We start from the raw sequence: 16631 nt of genomic DNA, 5'->3' as shown, positions 1-16631 counted from the left end.
GTGCAATCTTTTGAGAGAAATTGATATTGCTCGAGTGCCAAGGTTGGGAGGACAGTTGGCGGGGAATAACCAAAATACGATTTATGGAAAAAAGGAATAGAATAAAAAAAAAAGGAAGCCGCGGGATGCTTTGCTTGTAGCAGCAGCCAACAGCCTTGTCACTTTTTCGCCGTAACTATGCGACGCCTTCACTTCGCATTCTCTTTAGCGTTTTAATTAAATTCTTTGATTTTACGTCTAAAAGCCACAATCTGATTATGAAGCACGCCGTAGTAGGGGACTGGGGATTAATTTTGACCGCCTGGGGTTGTTTAACATACACCCAATGCACCGGCGCTTTTGCATTTCGCACCCATCGAAATGCGACCGGGATTTGATCCCGCGACCTCGTGCTTGGCAGCTACCAGAGCCGTCCTTGGATTAGACCTGCAGGAGGCCTTCGACAATATCTCACACGAATTCATTCTCCAGTCTATTGCAGGCCTCGGGCTCGGAAAGACGGCCTACGACTTCGTCCGGTCCTTCCTTAGCCAGAGAACTGCCAAGCTCAAGATCGAAGGGTTCCTCTCGCAAGAGATCACCCTCGGTTCACGCTGCACGCCTCAGGGCTCAGTCATCTCGCCAACATTATTAAGCATCGCAATGATCGGGCTTTCCAAGGAGCTCACGAAGATTGAAGGAATCAACCATACCATCTACGCAGATGACATCACCATCTGGTGCATTGGCGGGAGCGACGGCCAAGTTGAGGACGCCATGCAGAGTGCCATCGATGCGACCGAGCGCTTCCTCCGCGCCACTGGGCTCAGATGTTCTTCATCCAAGTCTGAACTACTTCTCTACAAGAAAATACCCAGAGGCGGCGGCCATCGGGATTGGAAACCGGCGCCCGAAAGTAAAACACGGCTTTTCACTGGTGACGGGTCCCCGGTGCCCAGAGTGGACTCGCTCCGAATATAGGGGATGTATATCGAGTCTAACGGTGCCAATGGAACCGCGCTCAGAAAGATCACCGCCAAGACGGAGAGTGCTCTTGGCCTCATTCGAAGGATCGCCAACAGGCACCGGGGAATCAAGGAAGACAATCTCATCCGGCTTTTGTTCACTGCCACCTTTCATACTCGGCGGCCATGCATAATTTGCACGTTGCAGAGAGGAACAAGCTCAATTCCCTCATCAGAAAGGTCTTTAAGCTTGCCCTCGGCTTACCTGTAAGCACCCACACCGAAAACCTGCTCAAGCTCGGAGCCACAACACGCTCGAAGAAATTATCGAGGCACAAGAGCGCTCACAGCTGCTCAGGCTATCCGGCACCCCGGCGGACCGCAAGATACTCGACGGGATGGGCCTCAATCCTGTCGACCAGTGCCCCGACGCCGTGCGGATTCCCAGCGACATCAGGTCTCAACTGCACATCGCGCCCCTTCCACGTAATATGCACCCCGTAAGCAACGTCGGCAGACGTCGGGCCAGGGGTACAGCTCTACTCGAGCATGTCCGCAATAACCACATTGAGGCAAGCTTCGTGGATGCCGCGGCATATGTCCAACAAGAAGCATTCGCCGTCTCCATCGTCGTCTCCAATTCCAGGCTCACTTGCTGCGCTACGGTACGCACTTCGAGGCCCGTAGTAGCCGAACAGGTTGCAATCGCGCTGGCTGTGCTCGATAGTCGCAGAGAAGCAATATATAGCGATTCCAAGGCAGCCATTAAGGCCAACCAAACCGGGATGGTCTTCCCCCAGGCCCTCCGCATTCTACAAAGCGCCAAAAGTATCTCTCCGCATTCTCTCACTTGGTTTCCCGCTCACTTGGAGTCGACTGAGGGCTCTTCCTCTAACCCTAACGAGGGCGTGCACGAGGCCGCGCAAGGACTCGCTGACCGCGCCGCCTCAACTGTCCCGCCCTGCCCCGCGGGGAACCCTTGCTCACGTTCAATGAGGTTACCACACACTATTATCTGTCAAGACGGGTATTCCCCCTCCCGCACCACGCCTTATATATGCAGGGCGCGGGCGGTGACCCTTCGACATTTACAAGCCCGCGCGTATCCTAACCTTGCGGTTCTTCATGCGATATACCCTGAAAGGCATCCGAGTGCGGACTGCCCTGCCTGTGGACTAAGGGCAACATTGGAACATGTGTTGTGGGAGTGTGAAGCCATCGGCTCCTCCTTCAGCGAGGATAGGTGGGCTGCACTCTTGGACAGCCCCGAACTCAACGACCAAACCCTGGCCGTCCAGAGCGCCCGCGATCGGGCTGTCAAGCTCGGCTTGGCGGTCCCTACGTGGGACTAGCCGGGTGGCGCGGGGTCTCCACTGCGTCTTCTCTGGACCGAAGTAAAGTTATTTCACTCACTCACTCACTCACTCACTCACTCACTCACTCACTCACTCACTCACTCACTCACTCACTTTTCGCGTTTTGTGCCACAACTTTTGAACGCGGAAACAATAACTGAGGAAAGCGTAGCAAGCTGAAACTGTTGAATAAGATGTTTTCGAATGCCGTGCACGATTTTGCAATCGAGCTTGCGAAATAATGCAAGTAATAATAAAGTTACGCAATTAATTTTGACTAATTAGTTAATCAATGATAGCAGAAAAATTCATCAGCCTGCGCAAGGAGACTGCTAACAAAACACCGTCGGTCCTGTCGTCGTATCTCGTATCCATTTTTTAAACAGGTTGGCCCGCGTTAGCTGGGACACACAGCATTTAATGCGTGGGAATTGCGACTCATTGCCAGGAAGTAGGGCGATGGCTAATGTAAGTGGTCGACCTGACGCTTTGACTTTAATATTTTATTGAACTCTGGTGGCAAGCCTCCTCAACCAATACACATCAGAGGACTCAAGTACATGTTCGTCAGATAATTGAGATCTGCAACTCGACTTTCCATTTTTCATTCTGGAGAAAGTTTGTTAACAAAAGTAGGTAGTGCCAAAATTGACGTGTATCCGCGGGCAAATTGCTTTGTTTTAAAACTGTTCGGAACCTACTAATTTAAAATAATTGGTTAAATTGTATTCTTTGTATATCTACTTGAAGGTGTCATTTGACTGCAGCTCAATTGCTTCTAATTGAAGGCAACCGGGCAGTGTAACCACAAAGCATCTAAATGGATTTGGGAACATTTGTAGTTTCTGCTTCCTGGCATCAAGGTCCGACGATCGCTCACAATACTGTGTGCAGATCGCCGAGAATTTTTGTCGCAAATAAGGACCGAAGTGCTGTATTAGTCACCGCACTAATCCTTAAACAGCAGCGAAATGCTCCCATTTTGATTTTGCACCGGCTTCAAAGAAAACTGCAGTTTTGCCTTGAAGCCTTCTATGTACATGTACAGGTATAGGTCACGAACGAGGTGCGCCTGTCCTTGCAGCTTCCCATTGAGCTTATTCATGGGGTCTATGAAGTCGACGCTAGATATACTAGATCGCATCCGACAGGTGGACTCGCCAGACTGTAATTTGTGCAAAGCACCTGAGACAGTGAAGCCCATATATTTAATGCTTGTCCCCAGTATATGACTGTGAACGGCAGGCATTCATCTCATCGTTAGCACCAATAACAACAGGCCGTTCAGTAAAGATGTGTTACTGGGCCCTTGGCCGGACGTATTATAAACGAAACGAGCCAACAAGGCTCTCTTGGAATATTTGGTCAACACAGGCCTCGATCCACGGCTCTGAATGGTCCCTTCGAACACGAATGTGTATATAATCGCCACCCTACTGCCCTTTCCGCATCATAATTTCTACTTGCTCAGCTTGTGCCATACTTGCAGGATGAGGTAAAATTCCAAAATTTATGCCTGTCCAAGCAGGCACGTACCCAAGGGGGGGGGGGGGGCACCCCCCCTCCCCGCAACCACTTCTCGCACACATTCCTAAAGCGCCGCCAAATAAATGTTATGACTTCACAGCTTTTCGGCGGTCAACATTTTGCTGCCTTTTCACTCCTTTTGGATAGCGGTAGTTATCGGCGTCTCCTGGGTTGCGAAGGCCAGTTTCCTCCTCAGTTCGGTGCCTGCGCGATTGACTCAAGATGCATTCAGTTGTCACCGTCTATTCAACGGTCATGCGCATCGTTGTTGCATCGTTGAGCAGCCTTCTTCGTTTAGACTGATCCAGGGACCAGGAAAGGGATTCAGTACGTGGTCAGCTGGTCTGTATGCACGTGGAGCGAGTTGCCCATTGCACGTGCCCATTGTGTTTAACTTTTCTTTTTGTTTCATTATTTCTTCGAGTGACGGCTCGCCGCGACGCTGACAAATCCTCGGAACTATCTACCCGTGATAAGGGTTAGATAAGGTGAGAAATGAAATAATGCGAGACAGCGTCCATCATCAAACCCTGCAATAACCCTTAAACTCATAGGTAAAATGAATGTCACCCGTTGACTCGTCTGGTTTTTCTCTAATTGTACAGCTCTTTTCGTGCAAAATTGCCAACTGGAAACAAGAGTCGTAAGGGTTTGAGAAATTAAGCGATCTATTAAGAGAGAGAGAGCCAAGGCAACAGCCAACCAGAAAGGAAAAGCGAAAATTAATAAATTTGACCGTTGTTTATGAAAATATTTATGGATCAACATATTTTTATTTAGAAAGGAAGTAGAGAAAACGCCGCCGGAAGTGGAGGACAATTCTTGTGTTCTGAATGACGCTTCTACAGTTATTAGAGCCGCCTAACGTAGCCACTTCTCTACTGTGCTCATGTATGTGTTTCTCTAACCTTCCACGGTGGGCGCAGTACGTCTAGAATCGCAGCTTCCTGCTCCATACGCGGTTGTGCGCGACTGGCGGCCCCGAATCGTTACGTAACTTCCCAATTAATAATACGAGTCGGTTGTGGCACTTTTTAGAGCAGTAAACGAGGGATCCAAAAGAACTGTGATTGTTCCCCAAATATATATTTCTGTATAATCCTTCCAGAGCTAATTCAAAAAACGCTACTATAGTCGGATACATCTTAAGTCTGCAACGAAGCCCTGTCCATGCCCTCATAACCGTTAGCCACTGTTCCTCCGTGAGGCTGCAAATAATTCGTACTTCAATCTTTCTCTGTTACCCAAATAAGGCAGTCACCACAAAAATAAAATTATTAGTGCGTAAGTTTATACCTTTTCCCTCGCCTGTTATAGTGGAATGGCGAATGCCTAATTCTTTATTGAACTGAAATAAAATGCTTGCTTTGCTACAACTATTTGTTGTGAAGTTTCACTTCAGTTAGCAGCGAAGTTTCATGAGTAAAACGGGTGCAGCAGTGAAATGAACTGCGCCGCAGACTTTTGAAGATTCCATACATTTTGTCCATGTCTGTTGCACACCTCATTGCTTCCGCCGATGAAAAGACTCTTTAAGAACAGCAGACGCTCCGGAAGTATTAGGTACGACGCCATTTTGAAAACGCCGCATGACGACGATTTTGTTCGCTTCTGTGATTGGCTGGCAGAGTAACCTAACCCCGCGCCATCGAGGAAGGAAACTGAGGAGAGGCCCTATCACCTCCGAGCGCTAGGAGAAAAGTGTGGAGGAAATGACGTAGTAGGTTCTCCTCTTTTTTGCTGATTTTTTTATTTCTTTGCCGTGGCAGCGATGGCGGCCACGCCTTTCGGGCCATAATGGCGGCTATGTTTTGGTTCTGTGCGCTCACACGTGTTGCTCCGTAGGTTTCGTACCGTGGCAAAGGCGCTGTGCGGGCAGGTTTGCGTTGGTCTCCGTGTTTTGTTGCGCTGCGTTATCTGGATCGTGCTCTCCCGGATGTTGCTGTGGCCAGGTGGGACAGGAGGAACTAAAGTTCATGAAATGAACGCGCATGCAACGCTGTACGCAATGTACCGCACCACGGCAATGGCAACGGACGAAGGAATATCCGCGGGAAATATTGCCCTCTTTGGCGGAATCATGCTAACGTGCTAACGATTGTTTAGTATTGCTGCGGAGCGCGCGCGTCCGAGCACCACGGTTGCGCGAAGCGCGGCGTGGTCTCGCGAGAAATGTAAACAAGAGAGGAGAGCTGGCCCGATAGGCGGAGCAACACCATGAGCAACGCCAACTTCCGGCTTCACTTTAGCTTCACAAAAAGTGACGTCAGGGCCTCTCCCACGGAGGAAGGAAACTCGGGAGAGGCTCTGACGTCAGTCTTTGGGAAGCTAAAGTGAAGCCACAAGTTGGCGTTGCTAATGGCGTTGCTCCGCCTATCGGGCCAGCTCTCCTCTCTTGTTTACATTTCTCGCGAGACCACGCCGCGCTTCGCGCAACCGTGGTGCTCGGACGCGCGCGCTCCGCAGCAATAGCCACCATAGCCAACCCTCTAGCCACCATAGCACAGTGCTGACGCTGTATCTGGGTGAGTTTTGCATATGGCGACCAGAGTACACGCCGGTGGCCCAGCGCATAATTGACCCAGCGCTCCCGAGAACTCGGTGTCCGTTGAGCCGCTATGCAACAGTGTTAGGTCAATTTCTTTAGCGATTTCCACATTTGGGTGCAATATGTGGCCGCTTACCTTAGAGTACGCGCGCGTATGTTACGTCACTGTAAACGCAATAAAAGCTTGGGCAGAACGGGACACAAAACAGCAGATACCTTCATAAGCGCATTACCTGGCTGTAAAAATATAAGCAAATAAGATTTTATGATTACGCGTATTTTAGATTTGCTTTGCAAATAGCAAAATGGAAACGCAATGCTGTCCTGATCTCCGATTTGTGGAATGAATGAGAGAAGTGCGGCTATTTTTAGCGTGAATGAATCGTTGGGAAAAAAAATAATGTTACGTTTGTTATGCGACTGCGCGTTTTCATGCTGAATTTGTCGAAGCCAAATCTTGGAAGTCGGGCCGCATGACGCTCTCCGTATGAAGAAACGAGTCTTTATGACATGCACATAAAACGTAAATCAATAAAAAGAAAATAAATAAAGCAGCCGCAACCACATTTGTATTCTTTTTGTTCTTGCACAAATAAAGTATCTGCAGCAAAATCCGGCTCTGAATTTCACTTTAGCTCTGCAAATAGTATCTTATAAGATATTTAGCTTGAGCGAGAAAGTTATGGTGCCTGTGGCAAAATGCTCCTTAACCCCCTTTGCTGGCGCGTGTAGCCGGAGCGCTGCTATGATACCGTATCCTGTTGAATGATATGGTGTTCACTTGGTAACTGGTGTGATGAAGACCTTTCCAAAGCGCTTACACAGCGCTCATCGTCACTGGGATTAATGTGAAAAACCTTATTTCACACACTTGCTCGTAATTATGACAATGACACCGATTTCAGAATCAATGAAGATTATATTTGACCTTTCTTCTAAAAATAACGATAATATTAATTCATATTTTACTTCTGGCTTTCACGAAGGCGTCGATATTAGTGGGAAATACTTTTGCTTGTGCATACGGCTGAAAGAAAATTCAATTCTTGGCGCCTCTTTCGTTACACTCGTAGTGCCATCTGACGAGCACTTTCTGAACTCATAGGGAAGTAGCAAAATATAGCGCACGGCATGCTCACGGTTTCAATGGCCGCTGTGCGGTGAAGGCGACGTTCGTTTATGGTGCTTAATGTAACGATAGTAATGTATCATTCACAATTACTCGTGTCGCTAATAATTGGTAAGCGAGTTACGATTACATAGTACAATATTAGTGTGCTAATTTTGTACAACAGTGACAAGTAAATGTTTGTAAATCATCTATCCTCATAGGTGTGCTGCTATGTGTGCGGGTTGCCTATGCGAGCAAAGTTTTGGAATTGAGTGACAGGTAGTGCGCCTCTTTTTTTCCTCTTGAATGTTGTTTTGGATGTTGGCGCGAAATGTAGCGGATGCATGAAATGCCGTTCGTGATACTCGCTCATCATTTACTCTTACAAACCTGCTGTTCTCGCAAAGTGCTCGTATTTCTACATTTTGAGCTCGTTTTTTCCTTGTTGGACGTTCGCCTTGAGGCGGCAAGGGAATAAAGAAACGCACTAATTACATTATGTCCGGTTTGTTTTCGTCAGGTTTCTCGACGTGCGGCACGAAGGGTCGTGGCTTGTCAAGGTAATTGTGTTTACGTTGGGGGAGTGGACCAACGTTTGTTTACTATTGACATGTGTGTTGTTAACGCCGACTTTCTTTTTGCCGCGTAGTTTTATGCACCATGGTGTGGCCACTGCAAAATGCTGGAACCGATATGGAGCCAGGTGGCTCAAAGCCTTGCAGATACGGACATTCGTGTCAGCCGCGTAGACTGTACGCGGTTTACCTCTGTGGCAATGGAGTACAGCGTCAAAGGTTTTCCCACAGTACTATTGTGAGTTCCTTGCGTTATTGTCGCATTATGGTAATAAAATCGTGTGACACGAGTTGAGGCCACCGTGAACCTGTCTGCATCTGATGTGAAACAAGCGGTCTTGGGGATCTGTACAGGATAGTTTTCGTTTGCTATTGGCATTTGCTTGGTATTTCAATCACGTATCTTGGAACTCGATCACAAGTAACTAGCATGCGCACGTGGTGTGAACTTGTCGTATTCGCCTATATTTATTGCCCTGACCTGTATGCATGTGTTCCTCACTTAGTGCCCTTGATATGTTCTCATGACTTCACAAGTGTAGTGATGTCAACTACACGTCTTACGCCCGAACGAAATTGACAAATTAATTCAATGCAAATTGCAATTTCTTTGCAATAATGATGCAATCGTCATATTCCCACAGTCGCTCCAGTTTATCTTCTCAGCAATAGACTTGTTACTGAAAAAAGAAAGAAAGAAAAAGAAGTGAAAGCTTATTTGTTTCAATATAATCATTAGCAGGTGCCATTCCTAGAACAAAAAAATTGACGTCTTGAGCTGCTGTTTTCTGTTTTCCTAGTTTGATGGAGACCAGCTAGGGGCGGGACATATTCTGTAAGTGTCCACCTAGTGGACTCCTCTTTGGCCGCTGCTGGTTGCAGTTGTACCACTTAGAAGAAGGCAGGCTTGGGGCAGATGCCCACTGATCATCCTCAAGCAGTTATAGGCTTGCAAGATGTAGGATGTTATAACGTAAAGCTATTGCAAACTTTTCTATTTCAATTTTGCAAATAGTGCTCCGTGATTGGTCAAAAACTTGTTTGGACTACCCCCACTTCGCCTGTCTGTCATGCAACATCACGAAAACCGCGATAGCTCCATATCTGACCTGACGTATTCACACTGATTATGCATGATTCTGCCGAACAAATGAAAAGTAATTATTTCTGATTCAACGCCTTTTTGCCATTAACCCTCTGCTATTGGTCAAAAGATTTTGGCTGCACCCACTTCATCTGTCTGTCACTCGATGTTGCGAAGCCGTGAAAACTCATTACCTCAAAGGGACGTCTACACGTTGAAGATACATTAATATGCCAAACAATACAGGATTTCTTTCTGAATAGCCGGAGACTGCCCCGTTCAGAAAGGAATGGAAGATGGCTGCTGCCGATCGCCCAGGCACTGACTACTCACATTTGCCGGAGAACATGGGTTTATTTGTGTATAACAAGACTTTTTTGCATAGCTGTGTAACGTAATCGAGGCCTTTCAGCACGTATGCGACATCGCTCTGCCAACTGTTCTTTGCTGAAGATCCATTTTAATGGCATATTTAACTCCATTGCACGCCGCCGTGATTTTAGACAAACTACCGCAAGCTATGTAAAGGAAAGTGGACCAGTCGATGACGCTGGCCTCTCCCGCTTTATCTGGTTATCTATTTTCAGCGTGCTTGCTCAGCCCCATCAAAACCTTCTCCACTTGAACGTGCTCTTTACCTCTTGTCAGCCATATAGATAGGAAAAACCGCTCAGTGTAGGCAATGTCATTCGTTTTGAAAGCAAAGAAAAGTGACCAGCTATAAAAGAGGAGAGCGTTTGGGCTGTTCAGGTAACGCTGCTGTTCACCGCCCGATGCTCGCGTCGGCGGTTACGTAAATTTTACGTCAGGAGATTGGAATAAAACTTATTAGAATAGTTTTACGTTATAGGGCCCATGGATGCCAGCAACTTAACCCATTAACTCATACATTTATGAAAAAGCTCATGTAAGTTTGCTTTGTGAAAGCAAAAATGGATCTGTAGCAATGTGCTACGCTTTAATGGAAAGCGATTTTTGCTTGTGAGAAACTTTCTTTGCTTTTTACATTTTCACCAAACTCATTTGGCTAAAATTTGGTCAAGATTTTAATGTCTATGCATGTACAGACATTTTTTTTACATATCCCGATTCGAAAAATATGTTACTTACACCCAAGGAACTATATCCCCAAACATTTTTGCCAGTACTGTTCTCCCTTTAATCCGTGCTTTAGTTGTGCTCTTTTAATTTCTAAAGTATAACTCTTTGGTCCATGTTTTAGTTGTGCTCTTTTTATTTTTAAAGTATAACTAACCAACTTGCCCGACAGCATGTCTCGTTAGGCTTTACCTAAGTACACGTGCAAATTTCAGATATTGTTGATTTAACTAAAGGTAGTGCGCCAAAGCTGAACTTTTTAGCTTCAAAGAATTTGCAGTGTGTGGTTTATATCTATATAGATGTATACATACATACATACATACATACATACATACATACATACATACATACATACATACATACATACATAAAAAGAACTGGGTTTTGGTCTACCGGGACTTGTCCTTGGCAATATTAATTCAAGCTATTAGGGCACGTGAAACTTAGGCTCTGCACTTAAGGGTTGAGTAGCTTCTGGTTAAGTAGCTCACTGAGCTAATAGCATGCAAGTGGCATGTGATTCCATCAATTTTGTGGAAACAAGGTCTTTATGACTGACATACTGAAGAGCTGATTCCTATGGTGACGTTTTCTGCAGGCTAAAATGCAGCTTTCTTGATATTTGTTAAGGACATGTGATTTAAGAATGCAGCAGTTGTGTAATAACAGCAGTTCTTTTTGCTTGAATATCATGTCTTTTGATAAGTATTTTGAGTTCATGCATTTTACATTTAACTCTTCAAAATGGCCCAGTTATTTTTATGTATGTACTGGGCTTTGTGGCGCCTTTTTTCAATCATGTTCTTTTCAGTATCAAAGGGGACAAGACCGTTGAATACAAGGGAGATCGAAACAGGGAGGAACTTGCAGAGTTTGGACGTAGAATGGATGGGTCAGTGTTTTTTCTTCTCTTGGTTGTTTATTACTTGATGTCATATACTAATGACCACTTAGTACTTAATTGTAGAAATGGTCATTTTCAATTCCTATGCTACTGTATTCAGGATTCATTTCTTTTCTGGTAGATTAGCTCAAGAGCTTTTGTTATACCCGTGTCGCACGGGCATTTGGAAGGCCTTTCAACCGATAGTCAGTTGACTCAAAGGTCAAGTTTGAGCTGCTACACGGGCGGTTTCGAAGGCCGCCGAGTCAATAGACTATCGAGTCAACGGGGCACCTTACGACTCTATCGAAATCTCGATGGCCTTTGAGCAACGGAAACGGAAACAGCGCGAACATGCCCTCTCGTTCACAAAGTGCTCGTACTCACGGTTAGAAAGAACAAATCAAACCAAAATGCTCTAAAATACTATATATGAGTGTTATTAATTATTCAATAAAGTATTTTTGCCACTTGATATGTGCGAACTGCACGTACTCTCCACAACAGCGACGTGCAGCGACGCAAACGTTGCCGCAGTTTCGCTACTCAAAAACTTAAAAACTAAACATATATGTATGGCAATGTTTAAACAATTTTTTTAAATGTATAAACAAACATGAAAGAAATTATAGTGCTTTTAAGTAGTTTTAGTGTTGTTTAACTTACCGGGACATGAAAACGAAAATAAAGATCCGCAGCGCCACACAATTTTGCGAGAAACACCTGAACCACTCAGCAGCCTTTCAAAAGTGCCGTGTAGCAGCGCGACAACTCCTTTGAGTCGATAGAGTTGTGGCGTTTCGAAGGCCGTCGACTGGAAGGCCTTCCAAATGTGCCCGTCTGACACAGGTATTAGTTTACTGATCTAACATGTTACAGATGATGAAGTGATGAACAACTTAGATATTTAATGAATTATGACATTTTCTGGCATTGACATTGTTCATGGCAGTGTGCCATGGTTTTACCAGAGCAGTGAAGTCAAATAGAATGGAGGCTCTTTTTTTTCCTTCATTGGATCACATTTTCTGAAATAATTGAACTTTCAACTCAAGCTTGAAAGACACACACCATGTGTCAAGCGTATTATGTGTAGCCATATTTTTAACGTGGCATGTATAAAGATGATCGCCTCTTCTGTGAAACATTTGCTGCTGCCTTTCTGCTGTGGCATCATTCTTTCAGTTCTAACATAATCCCCCCCCTCCCCCCATTCCCTCATCAAAGTGTTTGTCTGCGCCATTTAAATAAATTACCGAGATGCTTAATCAGTGCTGCCACTGGCTCTAAGAAAAGGAGGAGGAAGAGCTGCAGTTACCTGCTTTATATTAACATTTTGTGTACAATACATATAAGTTTGACCACCCTAGCATCTTTCTTCAGTGACTCTCTGATTATTAAAAATAGGGTATTCAAGGCGGAACGTTGTAGTTGCAGAATTGAAATTGCATTCAAAACAGAACCTTTTGCTAGAAACTCTGCTCCGTGCACCAGTTTAGAGAAATACACACTCAAAATGTGCAGCAAAATGCATTGCTGTTCCAGTTAATATATTTCTGCAGTATAGAAAAGTGTTCACTGGAACGGCATTACATTTCACAGCACATTTTGAGCCCATATTTCTGAAAACTGATGCTAGGCACAAATGTATGCCTTGAGTGCGGGCTGCCTTCAATTCTGGAATTGCAGCACGTCCCCTAAAGTCCTTAAGATGTTATTGGTGAAATTTTGTTATAATCATAATGGCAATTGTACTAATTTTGATGTCTGCCGCTACAGTGAAGCTTGGTCACTAAAATTCTGCCTTGAATCTTCAATGTTTAATACTGAAGACGGCCACCACAGAAACCTGTGGTATAGCATACACTGAGAATTCCTGCTCATTTCAAGCTATTGGCTTGGTTTTCCAGTGCATACTTTGAGCATGTGATCCTATTGGAGGCTCAAATGGTTTCAAAGTAATAAAACTAAATTTTGCTAACACCGCTCCGAAAAGTACACTTCCTATAAAACTATCACTGCCTTGAATTTGTAACTTATTGCTCTGGCATGACACTTGAATGTTACTTTGTAGGAACTTTAGTGTCACGCTTCTGGGTGTGCTACACAAAGTGGATGGACACAAGACAACATACAAATAAACAGTCAAAACTTATATTGCGAAAAAATAATCCAAATAATGGCAAGAAATATGACAGAACAGCAAACAAACTGTTAACAGAAAGCAAAACATCCAATATCTAATGTGACAGAACAGCAGGACAAGGCGTATTAAGAAGCAGTGCGAGAATTGAGCAGTGGGCTCCTAGTTTAAATGTCCATCATCCGATGCGGTGTGGCTGTGTCGGTTGGCCAGTGCAGTTTGGCGCTGTGGCTCCTGTGGATGGTAGAGGCTTGGTTGATCATAATTATTGTTGGCAGTGGCGGCAGTGACCGGTGCCTGGCCTTGCACAAAGTTGCGGGCAGGCTTCGCTCCTGCAGGTCTCTTAGTGCCCGTATGATTCGAAGTCGGACGCATCTGTCCTCCAACTGCCATCCTCGGACCCACGTTCATCTGACACCCGGATGGGGTGCGGTGTTTCCTTCTTTCGCATATTTCTCCGCCAGACGCCCTGTGCCGAAGCACCTTTATTTTGGTCTGTCTTTTGAGGTTTGACATGTCTGGGGACAGTCTTAAAAATTGCATCGGGTTTGGCTGCTGCTTTGCGAGGCAGTATTCAGTGTCCTGCAGGTAAGTATCCCAGTCACTTCACTCTACGAGATTTCATTGTGAAAGATGTGCAGCTTGCCAGCTTTGTACATATGATGCATAGGTGAAGATTGTAACTTAGCATTAAGAGTATTATACTGGAAAATATTTCTCTTGTTCCACTACAAGTTAATTCTTGTTTGATTGCCTTGCTGATCAGACCACCAATTCATGACTTGACGGCATGTGATGACTTCAAGGCAATGCGGGACCGGCACAAAGTCTTCTTTATCTACACTGATGGAGAAAAAGGAAAAGGTGACTCCAACACGCTAAAGGTATGTCGCTGTTTGGGAATACTATATAAATTGAAATTAGTCGAAGCGTTTACTAAAGTTGAAAGCAATATCTGTTCCTCGTAGTGTGTTTTTATAAGTAGTAACTGCCAGGTGTCTTGGACAAGCATAAAGGATTTGTGTTTATGTGTTTTCAATCTGTTTTTTAAAATTAGTTGAAATGTGAGGTTTAAAATTTAGGTGAGAAGGTTGGGAAAAAGAACCTTGCATGTTTGAGTTACACAAGTGCATGTTTGAATTACCTAACTTTTTGAATGCTGGGGATTTCAGGCATTTCTGCCTGCTGTGGGCTTTTCTCAACTTGAATCAAATTCAATTTCTGTAGAAGTAACACGTTAACAGGTGTTAAATTTAAATTGTATTTATTGAACATGCATTGGTGAACATATCATAAAATTTCTTTATCCTAATAATAAAAAACAATTTATGATTATGGTAATAACCTTAAGGAGCATAATTAGTTTATTAGGAAGGAAGCATTGAATGTGGATTATTTTATGAACAGAATCCTGCAACTCTGAGGACACAAGGACTTCTTGAATTTAGACTTGAATTTAGACTCCACTAAAAAAATGCGCAGGCTTCTTGTGTAGGTCTGCCTTGTTGGAATTTTAGAGAGTTGTGCCATTCGATAAGCAGCTACTCATGTTACTCGTAAAGAATCATAGCTTTTTCACGGCACACGAAAGGTTTCCCGAAATATTACTTTTAATGAACTTTTCTACAGATGTCGTGACCATGTCATGATGTGAATCAGATGTCATGATCGTGAATTATCTCTGGGAAAGGCAGGGAGCAAGTGGAAATTGTTGCATGGCTAAACTTGGCCATGGCTAAGGCAGTGCACAAGCTGTGTCCTCATGTGCCTCGTGCCCCCTGTATCTGCAAGTTAATTGTGTAATTGTTGTATTTCATTTCATTCTGTGCTTGCCACATTTGTATTCACTATTCATTACCTCCACTTTGCTGACTCCTATGTGTACCACTTTTTGTGAGCTTCATAAAGGAGATGCCCCTGGCTTTTAACCTTGGGACTTCCTAAAGCAATGAAATGCATGTCGCAGTTGTCTCTCGGAAATGTAATAAATTAAAATTCTATATGAAACAGTAAAATCATGGCACCTTTAATCGTGTTCTTCATATTCTTATTTTTTGGCCCTTCAATATAATCTTCAATTTTAGCATTCAGGCTTGATACAATAGCTCAGTGGATCAGGTGTTCTGCGGTTGAGTTCGAGATTGTGTTACATTCCCAGCTGTTTTAGCCTTAGTCAGATTTTTGTAGAAGAACAATGCTAGAATGCTTGTGTACAACAATTTCCGGGCATTTTGAAGAACCGCAGGTAGTGACAATTAGTCTCGAGTCCTTTGTGTGGCATTCCTAAAAGCCCCAAGAGTAGATTTATTACATTTAAATAAATCAGTATCAGTATTCAGTATCGTTTATTTTACCGTTACCATTTATTCAAGTGTAGTTGGCAGATTGCAGCAAGAAAAGCAAAGGGCAGGATAATATTTTGGAAACCTTTTTTTTCCATCACAGGATACTGTCATTATATTTTCTAGCAATCTTCTTTTTTCATGTTAAAATGGTTTTGCTCTAAATTGGCTTAGAGAGGAATGTGGATGTGTGCACTTCAAATTTGGCAGTGAGGCTTGTTTATATCTGGCTATCTATATATTCACTTGTAATGTTTATACTTTTGCATCATGATAAGGAAATTTACAGTAGAATAAAAATGGGTTGGAGCGCATACGGCAGACGTTGTCAGCTTCTGACTGGAAGCTTACCATTATCATTGAAAAGGAAGCTGTACAATCAGTGCATTTTACCAGTGCTGACATATGGGGCACAAACTTGGCGATTGACAAAGAAGCTTGAGAGCAAGTTAAAGACCGTGCAAAGAGCTATGGAACAAACAATGTTAGGCATAGCGTTAAGAGATAGAGAGTGATGTCGATCAGAGAGCAAATGTGGATAGCCGACATTCTAATTGATATTAAGAGAAAAAAATGGAACTGGGCAGGTCATGTAATGCTTAGGTTAGATAACCGGTGGGCCATTAGGGTTTCAGAATGGGTAACAAGAGAAGGGAAGCGCAGTTGGGGACAGCAGATGACTAGGGGAGGTGATGAAATTAAGAAATTTGCTGGTGCTAGGTGGAGTCTGTTGGCATACGACAGGGGTAATTGGAGATTGCAGGCAGAAGCCTTCGTCCTGCAGTGGACATAAAATAGGCTGATAGTGATGATATTGTGCAACTTTACTTCGTGTTCCTTTGCAGGTGCTGTCAGGCTTCATCAATAGGAAGCATACAAACTTGCTTGGCAGTCAGTCACAAAATTTCAGCATTAAAGGAAATTGCAAGAAGGCGAGCTCATGAAAAACATTACATTTGCAGTTAATTTGAACACTGTGTGGAAATTGAGCTGCCAAGACACACATGACATGTTGCTT

The 16631-nt window shown here is 44.2% G+C and overlaps 1 protein-coding gene across 1 annotated transcript in view; it reads left to right on the top strand.

The window, feature by feature from the left end:
- Positions 1-7503: 7503 nt before the first annotated feature.
- Tmx3 (Thioredoxin-related transmembrane protein 3) overlaps positions 7504-16631 on the top strand; it is a 59089-nt gene continuing 49961 nt past the window's right edge. Inside the window, exons 1-6 of the mRNA XM_050194387.3 lie at positions 7504-7614; positions 7707-7764; positions 8006-8045; positions 8135-8298; positions 11057-11137; positions 14038-14155. Coding sequence (XP_050050344.1) covers positions 7554-7614; positions 7707-7764; positions 8006-8045; positions 8135-8298; positions 11057-11137; positions 14038-14155 — 522 coding nt within the window. The 5' untranslated portion in view covers positions 7504-7553. The remainder of the gene's footprint in view (positions 7615-7706; positions 7765-8005; positions 8046-8134; positions 8299-11056; positions 11138-14037; positions 14156-16631) is intronic.

This window comes from Dermacentor andersoni, chromosome 1 (assembly GCF_023375885.2).
Source record: "Dermacentor andersoni chromosome 1, qqDerAnde1_hic_scaffold, whole genome shotgun sequence".
Lineage (NCBI taxonomy): Eukaryota > Metazoa > Arthropoda > Arachnida > Ixodida > Ixodidae > Dermacentor > Dermacentor andersoni.
Note: the sequence above shows the minus strand (reverse complement) of the source record. Positions and strands in the feature narration are given on the sequence as shown.